Genomic DNA, 23,912 nt, shown 5'->3' with positions numbered 1-23,912 from the left:
AACCCTATACATAATTGCATCAATCATCTTATCCATGCCATGGAGGGAAGAGGGGGTGGTTTCCAGGCATATTTCACCTGATATTAATACAGTCGTCTTAAGAATGCTGACATAAATACTTATGTATTTATGTAACCGACATAAGCACTTAATAAATGTTCAAGTAGTGCTTCATAAACACATTATTCAGTGTGAATGCATCATAAAGCCCTTATGTAGGTAGAATTCAAATACAGTGTTACCCATAATTCTAAGACATCCTATTTAAACACAGGCTTTAATTACTTAACATTTCCTACAAACAAATTTTTTCAGTACAAAAGAAAATGACCACAAACCTAAATGAAGTTTACATATTCAGATGCCTTTGTATCACAAATATTTTATCAACTTAACTTTTATGTGAGCTTATACACAATTGGTAGAAGGAGGTGTTTCTTTTTCATTTCTAGAATTTGCTGAGCCATGTCACTAGTAATTGCTTGCCTACAACGTTCAGCATATGCTGACATCTTCTCAACAGTGTCATTCCATTCTGGCAAAGCAGCAAAGGCATCTGGAAATGCTATGTAAAGCTCTGCAATTGGAGCAGTTTGCGCAATCGTGTTTCTGTCGACGTTTTGCTTTTCAAACACCCTCTTCATCGAGCCACATCTTCTGTACGACTTCAGTGCCAGCTTATAGCGCTTTATGACCCCTTTAATCGTCTTCACTGCAAACAAAAACAAACAAAAAAAAGCAATGAAAAGTCATAATCCTCAAATACTGTTCAATAATCATATGCATGAATATATAAAACTACAGTCTTGTATCTTTGGAAAACCTGACTAAGAATGCTGGCAAAATCAAACATGATTTTTTTTTTTTTTAATTACTTAAATAAATTGTGCTGTACAGTTAAAATGCCAACAACAACATAAATGCTGTATTTCTATGTAACCTAACCAGCATGAAAATGTCTAATTACTTCAGTGGTTGGTAATATCACTAAAGTTAAAATTTCCTATGTCCAAGACACAAAGCGAATCTTAATGATCAACACATTTTGCAGCTATGGCAACGTCTAGGCCTGCAACTATTGAAAATTGTTTAGAAAAATCCATCTTACAAAAGTAAGAAAAGCTCAAGACATGTTTCACTTTAAAGATTCACTGAAAAACATGATGTTTAACTCTTACTGTTATGTATTGCTAGTTTTCATACTACTTAAAAACTGAACAATAATTGCTATTATTATTACCATCACTTACTGTTAGGTTGCTTATGTATGATTGCTGGAAAATATTTATTTATTATGCTTTTTATTTACAGTATTTTACAAAAGTTTGAATAGCCCTCCTCAAATCAGACTTGTTGATTATGTAAGTGTAAATAAATGAACATATCCACTCTAACAAACAACTTAAATATGGCATATATGTGGCAATTTCTAGCAATTTGCTAAATTTAACACATTTGAAAAAATTACATTTATATATATTTTAACTTTTGTAACATAACATATATAAAGTCTGCACAAGGCACAATTTTTTGAAAAAATTCCAATCTGTCAGTGTCAGCAAATAACAATGATAGCAATTTTTTTTTTTATTCCTTTGACCAGGGGTGTCCACACTGTCCCATATGGCTCTTTGCTCTTTAAATAAACTTTTTAATAAAAAAGTTTATTATGTAACACAGCAAAGTAATGAGAAAACATAACCGATAAACAATTATTGTTGTTGTGGGTAGCATATAGTTCTAATCCAAGTAAACCTGTCCAGTCCAGTAAATCTGAGCATGCTCTTGGTGTTCAACAGGCTCAGTAAAGACTGGTGCAGGAGACCCAGTCTGGTCTTAATTTCCTTTTTGCTCCAGCTAATTAACTCATTAATGTAGAGCAACAGGAACTCTCTGTCCTGCCTCTGACTACAGCCAAGAAGTGTTTGCTTTGACAGAAAACAAGGCCAACCAAAAAGTTTTTTTTTGTTTGTTTTGTTTTTTTTTTTACCTGTGAGCAGGTACTTTGCTAACTTTAGACATGCAGGTTACTTGCTAGTGTTCAACAGTTTCCAATCAGAATACAAAAACACTCAGCACAGAAGCACATGGTAAAAGCCACTACAAATTTCCTGGCAAGGTTTTTAAAAATGTCTTCTAATGGTGCTGTACACTATTCTCAATTATGAAGACTTTGCATTAAATGACAAAGAACTTTGTATTGATCTAATTCATTTATTAAATTAAATAAACTTTTTTGAACGCATATTTTTTTCAGAACTGTGATTGTTTTTTTCCACAGTTTTCTACAATATTGCTCTTACATTACGTTGCAACATAAGACAGTCATTAAAATGACCACTGTAGTAATAAGTCTAATAAATCACAGAACTGATAAAGACAAAGTAAACAGGAAAAATCAGTAATAAGGTGGAGTGAGAAAAGGAACCAGGAAGGGAGTGAGCAGAAGAGTGTGCTTATTCACTTACTACGGGTCCTGCTGTTGCCAAGTTGAAGACTCTCGTTATCACTTCCACGAGAAGACTTTTTCTTCTTTTTCTTTTTTGGCACCTCCTCTGAAGAACTGGACGTGTATGATGATGTGCTCGATTCATCATCTGATGAAGTCTGAATGGTTTGCCTCTCTGGGTATACAATAATGAAATAAATAAGGGAGGAAGAAAACAAGAAAAATGCTGTTTTAAAGAATATGGATTAGGTTTAAGTCTGTTGTCATGTATGTATTATGTTATATGTATTAATTTACCCCATGTGTTCCAATACATTGTTGCTGTTTTTTAATACATACTCAGTTGAGGAACCAATGATTTTATCTGGCTGAGCAAAAATTCTTTGTCATCCTTCAGATCCGAATTCACTTGTTCCAGCATTTTGATCTTTTGTTCCATCAGTTCAACTTTGCCCCTCAACTTTTGAAGCTCCAAAGCAGCTGTGGGAAACATCCCTACCATGAAAAAGGTAACCGTTTCAAAAAATTACAAGACATCTGAGACAAAAGAATAGACCTAATGGATCAAGTTTATCCATAAGCTAAGATAATATATTGCAGACACTGACTTTCCAGTCTGTCTTCAGACCTAATAAAAGATTCTGGGCCCTATTTAAAATGTATAGTATATAACTAAATGGAAACAAGCATATCATATTTAGGGCTATGTGGTACAAAAAGTTAGCGGAAGGCATTTTAAAAATGCATTTGCAATGCAAAAAAAAAAAACTCAAATTCAACACTAGTCATGGCACAATTAGAAAGAGAATGAACATAAGGTATCTTGAAAGTACCTCTCAGAAGGCAATATGATTTCTGTCTTCTGTGAAATCTGTTACGCTGAATTATCTCACATTACTAGCCTAATGCTTTCTTTCACCTGGAAGTTGTTTTCTTGTATGTGTGTAATCTTACTCTTAACGCCAATGTGAATATCTGGGTGTGAGGTTTTGATATAGGCAATCTGGGATAAATTGGTGGAATTTACATAGCTGGTCATTCTAATTCCTTACAAATTGCAATACCAGACCTCCTCTAGGAAAACAAATCCAGCTCAAATAGAGAGAAAGCTAGTCCTGAGCTCAGGTACTGCTAGAAACAAAAAGTCACTGTTGATAGGGCTTCATAAACAGAGTGTAAATACAATGTAACCCACTATGAAAAAATTATTTTGTATAATAACCTTTTTTCAGGGGGCTTCCCATCTGCAGCTTTCTCTTTTTAGGAAGTGAGGTGGATGCCTTTTCTGGGCTGGAGTCCAAAGCCAATGTCCTCTCATCTGTTTTATAGAAAAATAAAAAGAAGAGACAAACATTAAGAGAGAAATTAAATGAAAAAGAAAAACAAGATAAAAGGAGAGAATTTATGCTTTCAAATATTATCTATGCTTGCATGTGAAATGTACAAACAATATACATAAAGACAGATAGAAAGAAAATTATAAACAGCTACTATTAGAACACTCAGAATACTGTTAATATTCAACAATAAATGTTGAAGTCTTAGTTTTCAGCCTAACTTTGAGTGGAATTGTAAAAGCTGTCAGAAATCTACCAAGCTTGACAACCTAGACCTAGTTAAATGAAATGTAGGATATGTTTACTGTAGTTTGGAGTTTTTTCATTCACATACAGGCAATTTGTGGCTGAAAGGAACCTGTATTAATGAGGTCAGTTCCCTTCCTTTCAACAAACGCACATTAAATCTACTTCTTGGGTGCTAACAGCTCCATCTTACAGAGAATTTTTACCCTGATTTTGGTTATGACCTGGCTTTGTCCTTTTACCTGACTGTAATATGGATGTCTTAAATGATAAATATATACGCAATAAATAAGTACAGATAACAAGAGTATAATAGTAAGAGACATATTATGCTTTTTTAAAAAAAGACGTATTTTTGTGCATGTAAATGGTCTCCAAAGTCACGAATTCTGTCAAATCGAAGTTCAGAGGGAGAAAATCTCTCCCACAGAAACCAATTTTCTTGGCTGCTCAAAATACCTTGTTGGTACTCCAGCCTTTTCTCTGTTACAAAGTGATGCCATCCCATAACACAATTCTTACTGCCTGCCTACCGGCAAGCTTAGCATGCTAATACAACATGGTAAAATGATTTAGTAACAGTGACGCATGTAAATCTATTCTAGTAGACCTCAAAAATAAAATCATGAACACGGAAACTGAGCATAAAAGGCCCCTTTCACAGAACAATAATCTGTGGTTTATATCTTATTTTCAGTTTAACAAATTCAAACTTGTAAAGATCCCTGTTGCTTACTTTACACTGCATGTGTTGCAAATAATTAAATAATAAAAGTTTCATTTTAGCTTAAAAGTAAGCAACCTACCTACTTTGTAACATTTATTTAATCTAAAATGAACTATGAGTAACCATAGTTTTAATCCCTTACACTAAAAATGTAAACTATTTATATATTAAGTACAAAAAGCTGTCAGCGAAACATCTTCATAAAATGGCATAATAGTTCATATTACCACTCTGTGAAACAACTATAACTGTAGATGTGTTGATTTTAACATTTACATAACATTTTTAACATTAACAAATACGAAAGATGAAGTATCAGATGTTTTGCATGCAGACACCTTTCATGTGTATTACCAAACTCAGTTGTAAGGTGATGGTAGTTTGCCTGTTTTACACGATTCTATTTATACTTTATAATTCTAATTTTATTTAGAAAGCATTTTTACTTCACTATATTGCATATTACATACACTTCATCTCCAAATTGCTGTACACACATTAAGATACAGAATGAAAGACCTTCATAAATTCATATTGTTCTGTACAAAATTGCTATTCAAAGAATTATAAATGAGAATCATGATTTCAGTTTTAAGTCAAAAATCATAAGTAAAATTTAATGAAAAATTGTGCAGCCCCATTTAAGTAGCCCACATAACCACATATAACCACATACATGTTAGTTAGTTAGTTTACGGTCTAATTTATCTAGCTACTGACCTTTCTTGATGGATAACGACTGGGGCCGTGGCAGCAGTTTCTTTTTGCCATGCTGTGGTCTGGAACATGAACTCTCGCCCGTGATTATTTCCACATCTGTTTTTGAGAAATAAAGTTACTTTACTTTATTTAGCCTTAAACCAGCCAGCTGGCCAAATACGTTGAGTAACTGTTACACACCGTGCTTTTGTGGTGGAAGAGATGTTCCTGGTTCCCCCTTTGGCTCCTTTTCAACTTGTTCTTTTGACTTGGCGCGTGACTTATACGATTCTGTTTCTCATAATCACACATGAAAGAAAATAAGATCACAAAAACATTTTGTTTTTGTTTTGGCGACCCCACAGCCCAAACACACTCAGGCTCATGTCACCACTTGCTAGCTAACATTTTGGTAGCCACACCTAGCAAGCTGGCTACCACTGTGTTAAGCAAGGCTATCTAGGAACTCAAATTCACAAGACACTGCACATTGGGACCTACCCTAAGAATACGACTACGCTGTATCTATAGTAAGAAACCATTATATGCGACCCTAAATTATTACTTACCATGATTTTCCTTTGCTGCAGACTAAGCGATAAAAACATGAAACGGGAAATAATCGCATGCAACTAACATTACCGCACAAAACAAAACTACCGCGACACACGTGGTACGAACTTCATTTCCCAGCATTCCGTTATGCTTAGACATCTAGAGCGCGTCCTTCTGCCTAGTATGGCTCGTTTAAGTGAAGATATTCTTAAACTTGTACATCAACGGGACACACTTAACAACAGGAGAAGAACTGTGAGGTGGATGCAGCGCCGGGGACACTGAAACGATCAATGCGGTGCTGCATTTGCACACGTCGCATGCGACTGAGAGAAAGCGCGCGCAGTGATGGTCTTACCTGGTAAGTGGCCCGACTGCACTTTGTTAGATTTCATACACCATAACATTGCCTAAACTCATTTTGACTCACAACACAGTGAAAATAATAAACTGATTGAACTTTTAATGTTTGCCTTAAGGGTTTGCGGAACAAACCACAAAGCAAAGAAAACATCAGTACGTTATGGATCTGTGATGTACAAATCTCGCAAGTCCCTGGCGAGATGGCTGATGTTCATATACAGGTAGCTAGTTACACTTATTTCTCAGCGCTTCTCTAGAGCTCGATGAAATTATCATTAGCGTTACTCATGACTTGTTATTTATGCACGGGCTGGCTTTTAGAGGATGTCATTGGCCCATATACTTGTTTTTACAGTGTAGTAGGAAAGGGGAGAGCTATAACTGTTGACTGTCATTGCCGCCTATCCAAAGTAACATTAACATTAGGTTACTTTATTTACCAAAAGCCAGTGGCATTTGCTTTAGTCACAAACACAGTGAACTTTAGCTACCTTTCTGATTACCATAGTCAGGGGTGATTGAACTTTACCTCCGTATTTCGATATCTTGATATCAATTCAAGGTTCGACCTCTGCCTGAAAATTAAAGTTTAAAAAGAAACAAAAATACAAAAAAATGCTTGCTGGCTTGCATTTGTTTACATTTTTATGATTACAGTTACATATATACAAGATCCTGAGCAGATAGAAATTGAGTTATTATAGTTTAAGTTTATTTAATATTATTTATTTAATATTTAGTTTATATAATATTATAGTTTAATTAATATTTTCCAAGTTTGACTTTGGCTAATGATCATCCAGTCACATAAGTTCAGAATTACTGAGATAAAGTTTTATTGTAATAGTCCATTGTCCAGCCCCTTTAGCTAAAGTTTGAATAATATTAACTTGGCACTGTAATTATTTAATGGGGCATTTATTTAATCCACAGTTTTTCCAGAACAGGCCCCACATGTACTATCCTGAAACAACTCGGCCTCTCCCTTCACTAAAATCTGTACAAAACCACTGTGCCTATTAAAAAATTAATCTGAAATGAATTAAAAATTGCAGACTGATGAGTAATTGTATTTATTTTATTGTTTCATCCCACTGTGGTCGACTGTGTTATGGTGGTGGGCATTACTTTCAATGGGGTGGAACATTGAAAGAACAAAAGAAACATCCCCAACTCAAATGTAGACATTTATAAGTTATGTGTATAAACTTGTGGGTTATTTGAACTAATGTTTTAACCTCTTACATCTAATGTAGATTTTCTCAAGGTCTGCAGCTAAGACAACTTGACATGCTTGAAGACGGGATTGCTGGCAGTTCAAGAACGCTGACCAAAATGGCACATACAGTAAGAAAGGTCTGTTTATGACTGCTTCATTATATATAGTTCCCTATCAAATAAATAGGTCAATCAAATTTGACAGGTATTGTTTGTGCGTTTTACAAACAACTCATTGGTGATTTAGGTGAATCGGGTTGTGACCCAGCCAGAAGTTGAGTTATATGTGGTCCATCACTCCCTGAATTAAAGCTGGGAGGCAGGGACAGATACAGTATTTAGCCTATACAGTGAAAAGAAACAGGTACTACTTAAACATGTCAAGTGGATAATAAATAAAATACATTACACAAGCACAATTTTTTTTTTTAGGTTTATTTGTTTTGTGTTAATGCAACATATTTTAGTCATTTGCAACCAATGGACTCACCTAAATCAAGTAAATACAAAGCATAATTATTAAATTGTATTTTTTACATTTTGCAAGGTCTTAGAAATGGGAAATGGAAGTATATTCCAGCTACAATATTTATACAATATGTGGTTTTGTAATGTACTTCTCTATGATTAGCAGGTGTGCATGAAAGCTGTTTCCCGTCTTAAAAGCAAAGGCATGAAGGTTGGAGGTCGACATCACTTCGTTGTTCTAGATGAAAGTAAATTCTCTCACAAAAGGAAGGTAATGTATTATTTTACTAGATGTGTGATTAAGGTAATAGAGTTTTTTCACATCAAATGCTGTTTGATTAGTGTTTTGTGATCTGGAAGAAAAAGGATTCACAATTAAAATCAGTGTTCGTAAGGTTCCTGCAGAACTTATGATGGTAATGTAAAATAAATACACCAATCCAAATCCAATACTGACTTATTTTTCAAAAAATTTTAAAATTGAAAAATGTGCTTAAGCTTGGGTTATGAAAAACATTGCAGTTTTTCTGTAATCATTTTTATTTTATGAAATATGTTCATGCGTGTTAGTACATGATGTTAAACATTATCGTTCTCTAGCAGGATGGTAACCCTATGCTATAAACAATAACCTTTCCTAAGGGCCTTTATACACCAAATGCAAATTCAGACAATGAAAATGTGCTCTTTTTAAACGTTTTCCATCGAAAGTCAATCTCTAACCAATCACAGTCATCTCTGCTGTTGGCATGGTGACACACCAGAGGATGAATTGTTTTTCAGCAACTGGAACATTTAACAAGTGCCAAAAGGATCAGAAACTCCAAATGCAGCTCAAACTGGGTTATGAACATCTTATATATGGATGCATCATATGTATTTTGGCAAGAATGCAGCAAATTTTTTCAGCGAATGATAGTTTACATTTGTGTAAGATCCTATGAAATAAACTCCCAGAATCCCCAAAAATATTTACACTATTTCAAATTCTTCAGCAATAACACAAAATATGGTAAATTTAGTGAAAAATTTTAAAGACTTTGGGCATAAATAAAAATGCAGTATACTCTGACTAGCCACTTAATCATTAGGTATACCTACCTTGTCCTTGTTTTATCAGCTTCACTGAAGATCTATGTGCGCTTTGTAGTTCTACAGTTACAGACTGTAGTCCATCTGTTTCTCTGCCCCTTTACCCCCTTGCATCAGTGGTCAGGACCCCTACAGAGCAGATACTATTTGGGTGGTGGATCATTCTCAGCACTGCAGTTACATTAACGTGGTGGTGGAGTGTTTGTGCATGTATGCTGCGCATATTTGATCAGACACAGCAGTGCTGCTGGAGTTTTTAATTACCAGTTAACAATGTCCTGTGTCCTGAAACTGAGCACCAACGAAAGACTGAGGATGACCAACACAATCTATGTGGCTTCAGATAAATTATGATCAAAAGCTTTCCATCTCCAAAGTGGTCCAATAGGTTAGATGTGTCTAATGAAGTAGACAGTGAGTGGACACTCACAAACTGTATGATCCACTCGTACCAGCACAGCACACACTGAAATACAACTACCACATCAGTGTTACTGTAGTGCTGTGAATGATCCACCACCCAAATAATACTTGCTCTGTGGGGCTCCTGACTACTGAAGAACAGGGTAACAAAGTATGCAGAGAAACAGATGGACTACAGTCTGTAAGTGTAGAACTACAGAGTGAAACTATATGGTCAGTTGATCTGATAAAGTGGACAGTGAAAATGCTAGATAGGTGGACCTAATGAAGTGGCTTATAGACATATAGGAGGTGGAGTCACTGAATCAGTAAGTTGGCAAATATTATTATAGTTATCAGTAATTACGTAATCTATGTCTACATGACTTGTATTTAATATTGAGGCTGTCTGGGTATCAAGCTGACCTATACCTCACCTGTGAGCTTATGTCAGTTGCAAATGTCAGTTTTATTTTGTGTACTCTTGCTGTTCTTTTTAGCTGTATAAACATGTCTGGTATTGCTACAGGTATGCATGAACACAGCCATTGATATTGCCTGGTCAGGAAAAATGCAGAGCCTGTGAACTATTGGCTTTGACCTTGGATTTTTTTCTTGTTTTTTTTTTTTCATTTTCTTTTTAAAAACACCAGATCAGCAGTATTTTTACAAATTCACAAATATTTACCATTAATTAAAAATGTTTTATCCCTGAGCAGTATCTAATAATTAATTACCAGTAATTTTTTGAATAATGTTTTTGTTAAGCACACACAGGCCATGCAAGCTATATGTGCTTTAACTGATTCAGTGAAACTGAATATTAAATAACATAAGTAACTCAACATCCTTTTAGAATATACTGCTTCACCTAATGGCTCTCTGCTCGCATAATGGACACAAGTGAATGTGTGTTGTTGATGTAAATTTACTAAATATTTTCATTTCAAAGCAGCACCTGACAATTAATTTGGTAGTGATGCATTACTTTGAAATTGTAAATGTAATAAATATACAATTAAAGTATTTCTATAAACACGGCCCACCAAAAACTTAATTTTAAATACCAGATACATTGAGGGCCCAATGGCCCAAAGTGAATTCCTTATTATCTGTCTGACTCTGTAGGAAAGTACTGTGTGTTTAAAATAGTTACTGCGGTTTCATTGCTATAGAAATATAGTAAGATAACAGTTAAATGTCTTACAGTCCATTGCTGTATATTTACATTTCTTTGCTTACAACTAAGCTATTAATAATTTACTGTAAATAGATTTTTTTACAGTGCACTACCTCTAAACAAACTTTTTCCTCCTCAAGTACAATCGAGGACGATTTGGCAACAGCTGGCGTCGCAAACGGCAGTGGGTCTTCGGTATGCTGGAGGTCGGGATAACTACTAGAAGACCAATCCTCAAACTTGTGAAGACACGCTCACGCCGTGTTCTTCTTCGTGTGATCAGACGCCATGTCAAACGAGGAAGTTACATAATGAGTAATGAATGGCGTGCGTATAGGGGTCAGCTCAGTCAGTATGGATATCAACATTTCTCTGTATGCCACAAAGACAATTTTGTTGATGCCAGGACAGGCAGCCACACTCAGCATATTGAACGTGCTTGGCAGACATACAAGGTGGACATATGGCGTCATAGGGGTAATCGCACATCCAGACTGCTTAAGTACCACCTTAGGTTGATTGAATGGCGGTACTGGCTTGGAAATAAACACCCTGAAGGTCTATTGGGTAGACTGATCCATGATTTGAAAAAATTCCAATGATGGATGATTTGTTCATTTGTATCACTATTTGGATACTAACACTCCTGTTTGTTTTCTCAGTAAAATCAGTTTTGCGACAGGTAACAATTGTAGAATGGACTACGGCTTCACTCAAAGTGATTGTTATTGCAGATTTAAAGATGGAATGATGTTAATTTAAATTTTTTCAGCATGAAATGAGTACATAGCCAATTACTAATTAATTGAATGTTATTGAAATGTAATTTCAGTCAAGTTACTATTCTAAGTGTCAGATGTATCTGGGTAAAGAAATTTGTAAATTGATACTAGTTTGGAAAATATATATATGTAGCATATCTCATATGTAGCATTCTATGTAAAAAGTGTTTTAGCCATAAGTTCCAAATAATGTCTTATATTAAAGCTCAAGTACCTTTTGTACATATGATTGTCTTTACATTAAATATTAAATGGTACTCACTTAGTTGCGGAAGAAAACATACTTGAAGATATTAGAAATCATGGTTTTTTAATAAGGGTTTATAAAAACATTATAAACTGTAAAATGGAACTCACTTTACTTAAGGGCCAGAGAAAACATACATAAGAGCGTTATGGCACTTGAATAAGGATTCATAAAAACATTATAAACTGTAAAATGGAACTCACTTAGGGGCCAGAGAAAACATACATAAGAGCGTTATGGCACTTGAATAAGGATTCATAAAAACATTATAAACTGTAAAATGGAACTCACTTAGGGGCCAGAGAAAACATACATAAGAATGTCAATACAGTGTCATAGTATTTGATTAAGGATTCATGAAAATGATTTTTCATAACCCACATTATTTTGTCATTTAGCAGATTCTCTTAACCTGCACAAAATGTGCGAACAGTGGAAGCAAAATCAAAACAGAATATTCTAGATTGAGACAGCAGGAATCTATATCCTAAAAGACGTCATACCTTATAGTTAAATATAGTAAAAGACATATTTATACCACAAGTCTACAGATGAGTTAAGAGTGCGGTTCTTCAGTCGATGACAGAAGGAGCTGAGAGATGGTGCAGTGCAGAGTTTAGGGAGAAGTGTGTTCTACCACTGAGGGACCAAGACACTGAAGCAGTAACCTGAGAGGCAAGCTTGTATTTTATGGAAGGACATTTCAAGAGAGAAGTGGAAGACCTCAGCCAGTGTGCTTGGAAGGTAAGAACTAAAGACACATCCTTCATTTTGTTTTCATTTACATTTTGCACAGCGTCCCAACTTTTTTGAAAATGTACATTAAATATTTTTTATTACAGTGTACCTAGTGTGTCTAACCAGATGAACCCTCTGGACTAATGCTGCTCTGAGCTCTTCACTCTGCTGATGCAGTTTCCCTGACTAAGAGGGGAAAAAAGGAAAGTGAGAGATTTGATTGGACACTTTATTTAGCAGCTGACAGCGTTTGCCTGATTAGCTTCATAATATATGATAAAGTTTATGAAAAAAGGGTAAAAACTGAAAATGCTAAGAATTGCCATGGCAACCATAAAGAATGATCTACGTAATAATGAATTTTCACTCAGTTTCAAGCCAGTTCAGCTCAAATATTAAAACTCACCTACATCTCCAGGATCAGTCACTCAACATCTCTTCCTCAGATCTTATTGTCTAAGATTATGTGTTAAGCCTCAAGCCTGGTCTGTGTGAAGTCCTAAGCCTGCTAGCCAGCACGCTAACAGCCCCACACAGCACACAACCTGATTAGTGTCAGATTTTGTGTCACTCCAACACCATTCAATCGATTTGAACCGTTAAAATTTTTGTCTTAATTCTTGAAATTTGTCGATTTAGTACAAGGCAGTTGGAATTAAACCCGTTTTCCAGCAGAGCTTCGCTCAAAATGAACATTTTAAAAATAAAAATAAAAACTTTTTTCTGTTTATGTGACTCACTAGCCTTGCATAACAGATACCAGCTAACTAGCTACCTGTTAACAAGCGATGCCCATTTTTATTTTAACATATAAAGAGCTCAGTGTTAACAAACAGGACTAGACGCCAGTAAATGCTTGACTGAACGCTGCTGGCACATCAAATAAACCAAGTATCTACTCACCAAACGCGTTTTGAAGCTCTGAGGTTTGCAGTGGCCCTAAATGAAGTTACTCCTCGGTTGAACTTTGGTGATGGCCTGGATCTGTAAAGTAACAGTCGGCCCACCTCTGCGCAGGTGGTCTCGACCCTTATACGTTTCTTGGATGCATCATTGGTAGAGCTCTATCTGTACGTGGGCCAAATCCGCTGTGCTGATGTCAACAGCAGCTGAGCTCTGTGTGTTTCATGCAAGCTAATAAGGTATTTCTGCTAGGTTATCTAGCTTAATGGTATAGAGCTAATTGGGCGTCTATGGGCGTATAAATCCAGTTTAGCGAGGCCTTTAATGAGCTAATTAACTCTCTCAGTGCCAGCAAGTGCAGTTGATATGCACATGTGGTCTGTGGCTGTTTAGGCTAATTAACTAGCTCAACTCTAAATCTGCTTTAGTAGCCATTTTTGCTGATTAACTGTCCAGTTCAGTGATAGCGAGCTAGCTCAGCGTGCTCATGGAACATGGGTATATAAAACTAGTTTAATGGCCATTTTGCTTGCTAATTAACCAGCTCAACGCTAGTGAGCCGACTCCGTGGCTGTATGAATCAAGCTACCTGGACAGCTGTGAAACTGTGAAAATCAGTTTTAATCAGGAATTGTTTAAAGCTGGTTAACAAACTCAATGGTAGCTGATAACTATATAAATCTAGCTAACTCAATGTGTAGATGTGGCTGCACAAATCCAGTTTAATGAGGCATTTTTGCTTTCTAATCACCTAATTCTATATAAATCTAGCTAACGTGACGTGTTGAGTAATATACTACTATATACTACTACACTACTATTGAATAGCTAGTCCAACGCTCAGCGAGCTAACTTGACATCTGCATCTGGTCCCTGGCTTTATAAATCTAGCTAACGTGACGGGTAAACGTGGTCTGTGATTATATGAACATATAATGAGTCGTTTTTCCAGCTATTTAACTAGTTCCACGCTGGGGATCTCCATGGTTATATAAGTCTAGCTAACTGATGTACCTGTGGCTGGTGTATAAATCTAGTTTAATGAGGCTTTGTTACTCCGTGGCTTTAATTTAGTGAAACATTTATGCCAGATTATTAACTTTATATGGTCTGTTCTTTTATAAATCTAGATTAGAGGGGTGTCCACTTTTCTATTAATCTATAGGAGTCACTGGTGTTACTGATCCTCATTGGTGTTACACATAAAGGAAACACCAGAGACGTTTTTAATGAAAAATGCATTTTACAGAACATCAAACCACACGCTGTCAATCAGGGAACATCCACTAAAATATGCAATTTAATCCTTTTGTGTTCTGTTTTTTCATAATTATCTAAGAATAAAGTTGGTCACACCAGTGACGTCAGCTAAAAGCTTCATATGAAATCATGGGCTAAATGAGAACATCTCTGAGAACTGAGAGACACAGTGGACTCACCATGAGCTTTTCTTCATAGATCTTCAGTAAACAGGTAAAGGGAAGTCGAGTGATGTCATCAGTGTGATTTTTATTTCAGAATAAGAGATTTTTTTGTTAAGCGGTAACACCAGTGACACGACTCCGGGGGAACTTTCATTATATATGTTATTATATTTATTTGGCTTTTGTTTTCTTTATGTCATTTAATTTATATATTCCATAATCATGTATAGATTATTGTAGTTAAAATGACAGAAAAACATGTTTTTACCTCAGAATATGGCCTCAGCCTTCACACTTGGCTGTGGGGATGAGCTCTTCTGTGATGTTTGGAACTCTATATGATTGATTTAAAAATCAATATTGCTAAATTAACGACTAAAGAAGGTGTAATTGTTAAAATAATTAAGTTTTATTTTAAAATATAGATTAATTGTAACCATAACTTGTTTATTAGGTGTAATATATCTGTAAACACACAAAAACGCAGGGGACACAAAAATGGCCATTTCTGTAGAATGACCCATCACAGGGGCTGTACCAATTTAGTTAAGAGTGGCATTGAAGCTAGTTAATTAACAGACATTTACACTCACAGGCCACTTTATTAGGTACAGTAAGTGCTAGTAAAAGGCTGGACCCCCTTTTGCCTTCAGAACTGCCTTAATTCTTCGTGTCAGACTTTCAACAAGGTGTTGGAAACGTTCCCCAGAGATTCTGGTTGGTTATTTGAGTTCCTGTTGCCTTTCTATCATCTGGAACCAGTCTGCCCATTCTCCTCTGACCTCTCACATCAACAAGGCATTTTCGTCCACACAACTGACCGCTCACTGGATATTTCCTCTTTTTTGGACCGTTCTCTGTAAACCCTGGAGATGCTTGTGTGTGAAAATCCCAGCAGATCAGCAGTTTCTGAAATACTCAGACCAGCCCGTCTGGCACCAACAACCACGCCACGTTCAAAGTCCCTTAAATCCCCTTTCTTCTCCGTTCTGATGCTCGGTCTGCACTTCAGCAAGTCGTCTTGACCACCTCTACATGCCTAAATGCATTGATCTGCGGCCGTGTGATTGGCTGATTAGCTCTTTGTGTTAACAAGCAATTGAACAGGTGTACCTAATAAAGTGGCCGGTGAGTGTGTATAAGGCAGCTATATAAATCTGGCTAACTCAACATGTAAATCTGGTCTGTTTTGTGGACGTATTTTCCGGAACAAATAGTTTTTAAAACAGTTTCTTTAGTGAAGAGCCTTTTATAATAGTGTCATGTTGAAAACGAGTAACTGTAGCCCAGTTTTCACTCCCGTCATGTGTTACTTGGACCCTTTTCTCCATGTAAAAAACAGAGAAGAAAAGCTGTTGACAAGCTCATCAGACTACACACAAAACGAGGCTTCTTCAAGAGTTCTTTAGTAAAGTGAATGGTTCTTTATAGCCCTAAAAAGGGTTTCACTATTGTTACACTATCAGGTCTTCAACAACAGAAGAACCCTTTTGGTGCTCTATGGAACCATAAACAAGACATACTTACTCTAGTCTGAAGAACCATTTCATAATGCCAAGAACCATTTAAGCCTGAAATGGCTGTACATAGAACTTATGGCTCTAAATAGAACCATTCCCTTTACTAAAGAACCTTGGAAGAACCATCTTTTTTTAAGAGTGTAGAGAGGCTTTCTGATGCCATCATTTTGCCATCATTATCATTTTGATACATTATCCACCGACTGTGTGCACTGGCCTCTTGTATCACTTGGAGAAGATCTCTATAGATCTTTTTGGCTCTTTAGATCTTTATTAATCTTCATAATCTTTATTAATAAAGATCTTTTTAGACCTTTATTAATCTTCATAATCTTTAGTAATAAAGATCTTTTTAGACCTTTATTAATCTTCATAATCTTTATTAATAAAGATCTTTTTAGACCTTTATTAATCTTCATAATTTTTATTAATAAAGATATTTATTAATCTTCATAATCTTTATTAATAAAAATCTTGTTAGACCTTTATTAATCTTCATAATCTTTATTAATAAAGATCTTTTTAGACCTTTATTAATCTTCATAATCTTTATTAATAAAGATATTTTTAGACCTTTATTAATCTTCATAATTTTTATTAATAAAGATCTTTTTAGACCTTTATTAATCTTCATAATCTTTATTAATAAAAATCTTGTTAGACCTTTATTAATCTTCATAATCTTTATTAATAAAGATCTTTTTAGACCTTTATTAATCTTCATAATCTTTATTAATAAAGATTTGTATTAATCTTCATAATCTTTATTAATAAAAATCTTTTTAGACCTTTATTAATCTTCATAATCTTTATTAATAAAAATCTTTTTAGACCTTTATTAATCTTCATAATCTTTATTAATAAAGATATTTTTAGACCTTTATTAATCTTCATAATCTTTAATAATAAAGATCTTTTTAGATCTTTCAAGAGTGGCGTCTGTTAGTCCTGTTCCTTGGGACTGATACCACTTTTTCTCTTCCAATACTGATACCTGATCCTTAAGTACTGGACGATACTGAGTACTGATACCGGTACTAACTCGGTCTAAACTAACTCACTTATAAATAACTTAAGTAAATTCTAAATATTTTAGCATGTAGAATAGGCGTCCCGCATCCAGACAGCAGGTTTTGCAAAGCATCTTTATGGGCGACACTTTTAAGCTCAACACTTCATCACACACTGCTTTTCCAGTCTTTTGAAGAGGGTCTCACCAAGCACAGTCTGGTAATATATTCTGTATATGGCCTGAATTTGGAGCAGACAGATGGATGTCGCTGGTGAATGATGATAAAATCTGTGATAATTCTTTGCACATATTGCTGTGAGTGAAGTTCAGACAGGCCACACACTGCTGGAGAACCGCAGAGGTGATGACAGTGGAGAACTGGGATTTAAAGTTCATGAGTAACTTCATTCTCAGAAAGCGTCTGTAGTGAAGTGAAAGTATTTACGGAACCAAAACATCCCTCTCACACTGCGGCGGTTTGGAAATTCCCCAAGAACTGAAAGCTTCAGCTCTACCAATAGAAACCCAGTCATGACTGCAGCATCATCTGTTTCCAGAGTGAATGTAGATTCATACAGAGCAGCGTCTACTTTAACATCCTCTATATCCCACTGAGTCATTCAGACACCAGAGTGCATTCATTCTATATAGCCACTATAATACCTTTTACTGTAAGTGTATATTAAAAACAAATGCAAAAGTAAGAATAATAATAATATTAATAATAATAATAATAATAATAATAATAATAATAATAATATAGCCTATTTTCCTATTATCATATCTTAAAAATATCCTGTAACATTACATGACACTCTTTCAGTTTTTTATAGATTGCTTCGCTCCAGCGTTTATCCAGAACCTGTAGAAACAGGATATTGAAGCCAAGCCAAGTATCAAGTTGGCAAAACCACAAATGCTGAAGTACCAAAGCGAAAGCACTTCACATGCTAAAACCAGCTTGGCCACTGAGGTCAGACGCCTCTGGAAAGTCCCTTGAAATGTATTGTTATTGTTTGTATAAAGTAACCAATGACACCAAACAACACTACAGAGTCATCTGTTGCCAGGAAAGACTGTGATGGAAACAGCACCACTGCTATTCTCAAAGGCACCAAACTGCTCCCCCTGCTGGTCTGAACGCATTATTACAGTAACTACTGGACCGTGCTTTAGCAGAGTGCACTCCTCTGACAACATTCAGAGGGAAATGCTTCTGTTTTGTGTGGAGACCTAGAAGAAGAATGAGTGAAGGCTCCTCAGATGGTTTGTGAAGAGTCAGAATCAGTCGTCAGGATGTGGCAGGTGAAGTTATTTGTCCCTGCATGCTAACAAGAACACAAGGTGCAGTGATGTTACTGCCATAAGATCCTGTTGACTTATACAGCACTACAGCACACGATGCAGGTCAGACACCAAAACACAAAACACACAGTTTTTACCAGGGGTGCAGCTACAGAGGGGCTAGAAAGCTCACTTTCAGGCCAGGCCCACCAGATTCCTGACCGCTCAAAGTTAATTCTTCAATGTCGATGAAACTGTTAGATAATGTAAACAGTCTTGTGTTCTTATGATACAGGTGTGAGGCTTGAGTAGGTTTACTACAGATGGACTGCACAGGTTTCTCCAAAGAAGCTCCAGCGCTTAATTTATTAATCTGACCAACATCCAAATGAACAGACACACTGTTTACAGTCCTGAGAAAATGAATAAAACTAGTTTTTAAAGTGACTCCATTAGTGCCTTGACTAATCTACAGTAGGCGCCAATGAAGAGCAGCTTTACAGCAGCATGGATTCCATCTGCCAATTCACAGCAGCTTTCAGATCAGACTTAATGAAACCCAGTGCTTTATACCGGTAACCCAGCCCTTAGGTGGGTTCTGGATCATAACACTCTCTCTCTCAGTTAAGCTAAATATTTACAGTTAATATTTTTTTATATTGTTATTGTTTGTATAGTCTAACCAATTACACGAAACAACATTACAGAATCATCTGTTGCCAGGAAGGAGGGCAATGCAAACAGCACCACTGCTGTTCTCCAGGACATCAAACTGCTCCCCCTGCTGGTCTATATGTGTTATTACAGTAACTACTGGACAGTGCTTTAGCAGAGAGCACTGGTCTGACATCATGCTTCTGTTTTGTGTAGAGGTCTAGAAGAATGAGTGAAGATTCTGCGCTGTTTCTAATGTGAGCAAATGTTAAGCATTGACCATGTTGGTCATGTACAAAGACATCAGTCACATCTCCACTTCAGACTCTCAGGTGGATTTGATCTGCTCATCAGAGGCTTTTCCACCTGTGAACTCTAAGCCAGTCATTAAGCAAAAGGGGGACATTCTAAATTATAAAATTCATGCAAATATTTTACTCAAATTGCTGTGCTGACGATGTCATTTGTAATAAAAAATCCTCTGTTTCACACAAAAATGCAAAACAGAAGCATTTCAGCTTTTCCCCCAGTGGTCTCAGACTTTTGGACTCCACTGTATGTCTACAAAAATGACTATTCACTAAGAATGACTTTTCTTTAGGGTCATTTGGATCCAGAATGTCATTTATTTGTCCTGTCATTTGTCCTATTTATTCACATGTCATTGTCAGTTTTCTTTTGGACAAAGCCATAAACAGATTTAAGGCAAATCTGGCACAAGTGTGTAGGAAAGGTACATTAAACATCCAAAAGTATCCAGACAGCCTTTTAATGAGTGAATTCACCTGTTCTAAGGCCAAGCATTGCTGATAGCACACACAGCTTTAGTCTCCATAGGAAAGCATTGCCCGAAAGGATGGGAAGCTCTGGAGCAGCTGCATATGAGCCTAAGGTCACACTGTCCAATGCCCAGCATGGGCTGGAGGGGTATAAAGCCCCCCAGCGTTGGGCTTAGGAGCAATGAAACTGTGTTCTCTGGAGTGATGGAGCTCCATCCAGTACATTTGGGATGAATTGGAGTGTCCAGAACTGACCATCCAACATCAGTATATGACCTCACTAATGCTCTATCAAATTCTCACAGCAATGTTCCATCATCTGGTGTAAAGTCTTCCCAGAGGCTGTTACTTAAGCAAAAAGGGACAAACTCACTATTAATACCCTTCATTTCAGAAGAAACACTTGAGGACTTGGTAGAGTGAAGACAGACTGAGTGAATACAAACTGGTGGACATGCAGTGGAAGTGAATGTGACTGCAGCTTCACTTCATGCTCCCTGTCACATTCACATCACATGTCCTCATTATTAAAACCCAAGCCTTTATTTATTTAGATTTGATTTTATGCGTTCAGAGAAGTGTGCGCAGAAAAAACAGCAAGTAATGTGGTTCAGAATTCACCAGGACCAGACGGGCCTCTGAAACCCTTTGCATCCAGCTGGTGTCCTGTAGTGTCCTGTAGTGGCTATGTACCTTAATAGCACACACCAGAATTAAGACTGGTATTTACAGAGCAACACCGAGTCAGATGTCTGTTCTTAGATCAGATTTCTCATATTTGTGACAGATATGGCCTCAAAAACCTCATTCTAGATCAGATTTAGACTGAATGAGGTGTCAGGATGCGCCAGGTGAAGATATTAATCTCTACTTGATTCAAAACCGCTGTGACCCTCAGGGAGAAGTGTGCTTAGAAAATGTGTGGATTCAAAACTGCATGCTAACAGGAATATAAGGTGAACTGATATCACTATGACAAGATACGGTGACTATAACTACAGCTGAAGATGCAGGTCAAGGACCAAAACATACTTTTTACCAGGGGTGTAGCTACAGGGGGGCTAGAACAACTCACCTGCAAGCCAGGCCCACCAGAATCCTGACCAAGTTAATTCTTCAATGTCAATGAAACTGTTAGATAATGTAAACAGTCTTGTGTTCTTATGATACAGGTGTGAGGCTTGAGTAGGTTTACTACAGATGGACTGCACAGGTTTCTCCAGAGAAGCTCCAGCGCTTAATTTATTAATCTGACCAACATCCAAATGAACAGACACACTGTTTACAGTCCTGAGAAAATGAATAAACAGTAGTTTTTAAAGTGACTCTATTAGTGCCTTGACTAATCTACAGTAGATGTCAATGAAGAGCAGCTTGGATTCCGTCTCCCGGCTGTGAGGCCAAACAGACAATTCACAGCCACATTCAGATCAGACTTAATGAATCCCAGTGCTTTATACCAGTAACCCAGCCCTAGTTGGATTCTGGATTAAACCACTTTCTCTCTCAGTGAAGCTGAGTATTTATAAAATGTTCAAAAAAATACTAGACATCTGTTTTTAATACTGTGGTTTTCTGGTCCTACTGGTCATATATTCATCAATTTTATTTAACAATGTTTCTTTAATTACAGGTTTTACTGTGCTCCCCATCCCAGAACTCTTCTAAGGCCTCTCCAATCCACTGAAGAGTCCTTGTTCAAACTGTTTAACTGTGTTGGGTGCCAGACAATTAATACTGGAATTATAATATTTACATTTCTACGATGCTCAAGTTGAAAAAATTAGAGCCAGGAAAAAAAAATTCTGACAATCAGCCTAACTGGAGTAGCGTTTTTGCTTATGTTAATAATAAAAATTATTTAATGTTATCCACGCTGGCGCCATCTGGTGGTCAAATCACGTAAATGAATCATGAAACCCCCGAAAGAGAAAACTCAAATATTACTGGCGCATAATTTAAATGTAGCTTGTAATAACCTGAAATAAACAAAATAAAATGTGTGTTTTATACGAGATCTTCCTGTGGTCCTTCATAGATTCCCTGAGTAGATTTGATTTGACACTTTTTAAAGTTATAAATGAACAGATCGGCCGTGAAATTGACTCATGTTTAAAGTTATCCGCGCTGGCGACATCTGGTGGTCACAGTATGTAACTGCACCATGAAACCCCCGAAAACGAATACAACGCCTGGCCTATAATTTAATTTAAGAATAATTTATAATATCCTGAAATCCTAAATGTATATTTATATATTTTCATATGTTTCCTCAGACCTGCCTAAGTATAGATATTCATATCTGTATATGTAAACATAATTACATATTTCTTGTTTATTTTTTGTTTGTCTCTTAATGCTTGTTAACAGTCTGTGTGCTTGTCTAGTCTGTGTGTTACATGTCATGCATGTGTGACTCACCAACACAAACGGCTTGTATGTGTGAGATACTTTTAGAGATACTAATAATAAACTACTAGTAATAATAAAAAGAAGAAAAATAAGAAAGGAAAGAATAACAATAGTCATTATTATACATATAATAATAATAATTATTATTATTCCTAATAAAAGTAAAAGTGTGTTTTTTTAAGACAGAAGACTTGAAGAATTGCTAATAAACACTGACTAAGATGCGCTTAAACATGAGTACATATGTCACTTAAACATACACAGTAAAAAAAGCTTTTAGGAGTCCTTTGGCAAGATAACAATAATAATAATCATAATAATAATAATATCAATAATAATAATAATAACAGGAACTAAAAGTATGCATTTAAAAACAATCTTGTTTAATTTCTTTGTATTTATGTATATATATTTCTGTATATGTGTCGGTATTAATTCACTAATTTGAATATTATTTTCTGTATGGTTATTTAATATTTAGTTATTAGGGGAGGACGAGGTGTGATGAGCCACTTTCTTATAATTCATGATTTTGCAGAAAAACAAATGTGTATTTATTCCAGAGAGTAGCTGCTATGAATATTTAGGGTTGTTGTGCCTCCATAGAAACTGAAACACTACATTAACCTATTTCTGTTTTCGAAGTATGACCCAGTGTGACCTTTGGCCTAACTTACCCCCAGGCAACTGGGGGTATTAACTGACCATAAACTTACATATAGTGTTAGAAACAACTAAACACCATTTACATATCCTTAGATTATATTTAAATAATGTTGAAATCTTCTAGGCCTACAAGTGCTTTTGTTTCCTAATTTCGACCAACTTGTGTTGAAGGCAATTTAAGCAGCATCTAAGATGCAAATTCTACACTTGAAACACAATTGAAACATATACATTAAATGTATAGTGTAGTGTATATATTTCAACTCTTTATTGCAACTAATGTACTAGAGCACTTTTAAAAGTCACTGCTTTAGAAAGATACTAAGGCCCGGTCCCCTTTCCCCCCTTGGCCCTAACACTCAGCCCTGCCCCTCCGTTCTGCGCCTTCACGTCGAGGGGTAGGGTGTCCCGATTGTTGTTGAGATGGAGGGGTGGGGGTGAAGTGTTGGGGCTATTTGGCCCTTCAAACGGAGATTTTTCAGAGGCGTAACAAACGGAGTGTTATGAGAAAATTCCCAGAATGCCCTGCGAATCATCGGCAAGACGGCCGCACAAGCGACCAAAGAGACACATAAATGTAAATATTTCTCTGTTAAAAGCCGCTGTCAAGGTCAAGAGGTCAAGAGATTTTATTGTCTATGTACACAGTGGAGTGACATTACGTTCCTCCAGGAACATCACGGAGCAACAAGGATCAAAAGTACAAAGTGTGAACGTGCTGACATCGCGTACGAACAAAAAATGAAACTAGAAAC

At 36.2% G+C, this 23,912-nt stretch overlaps 2 protein-coding genes across 3 annotated transcripts; one reads left to right on the top strand and one right to left on the bottom strand.

Moving 5' to 3' along the window:
• Positions 1-201: 201 nt before the first annotated feature.
• On the bottom strand, positions 202-5,965 carry LOC119262805 (coiled-coil domain-containing protein 106-like). 2 transcript variants are annotated; one of them, XM_037536131.1, is made up of 6 exons: positions 5,660-5,965; positions 5,480-5,575; positions 3,672-3,767; positions 2,789-2,944; positions 2,469-2,624; positions 202-712 (listed from the first exon to the last, which is right to left on the bottom strand). In XM_037536131.1, exons 3-6 carry the CDS (start codon positions 3,691-3,693, stop codon positions 399-401), a joined length of 648 nt encoding a protein of 215 aa, XP_037392028.1. In that variant the 5' UTR covers positions 3,694-3,767; positions 5,480-5,575; positions 5,660-5,965; the 3' UTR covers positions 202-398. The 2 variants fall into 2 exon arrangements, with proteins under 2 accessions (XP_037392028.1, XP_037392027.1); XM_037536130.1 differs by having other exon boundaries at positions 5,480-5,965.
• Positions 5,966-6,350: 385 nt separating this feature from the next.
• On the top strand, positions 6,351-11,619 carry LOC119262804. Its single transcript, XM_037536129.1, has 5 exons — positions 6,351-6,374; positions 6,493-6,597; positions 7,633-7,732; positions 8,226-8,333; positions 10,877-11,619. Exons 2-5 carry the CDS (start codon positions 6,548-6,550, stop codon positions 11,336-11,338), a joined length of 720 nt encoding a protein of 239 aa, XP_037392026.1. The 5' UTR covers positions 6,351-6,374; positions 6,493-6,547; the 3' UTR covers positions 11,339-11,619.
• Positions 11,620-23,912: the final 12,293 nt, after the last annotated feature.

Source organism: Pygocentrus nattereri, chromosome 29, assembly GCF_015220715.1.
Source record: "Pygocentrus nattereri isolate fPygNat1 chromosome 29, fPygNat1.pri, whole genome shotgun sequence".
NCBI lineage: Eukaryota > Metazoa > Chordata > Actinopteri > Characiformes > Serrasalmidae > Pygocentrus > Pygocentrus nattereri.
The sequence above is the reverse complement of the archived record's forward strand: the minus strand, read 5'-3'. Positions and strand labels throughout refer to the sequence as shown.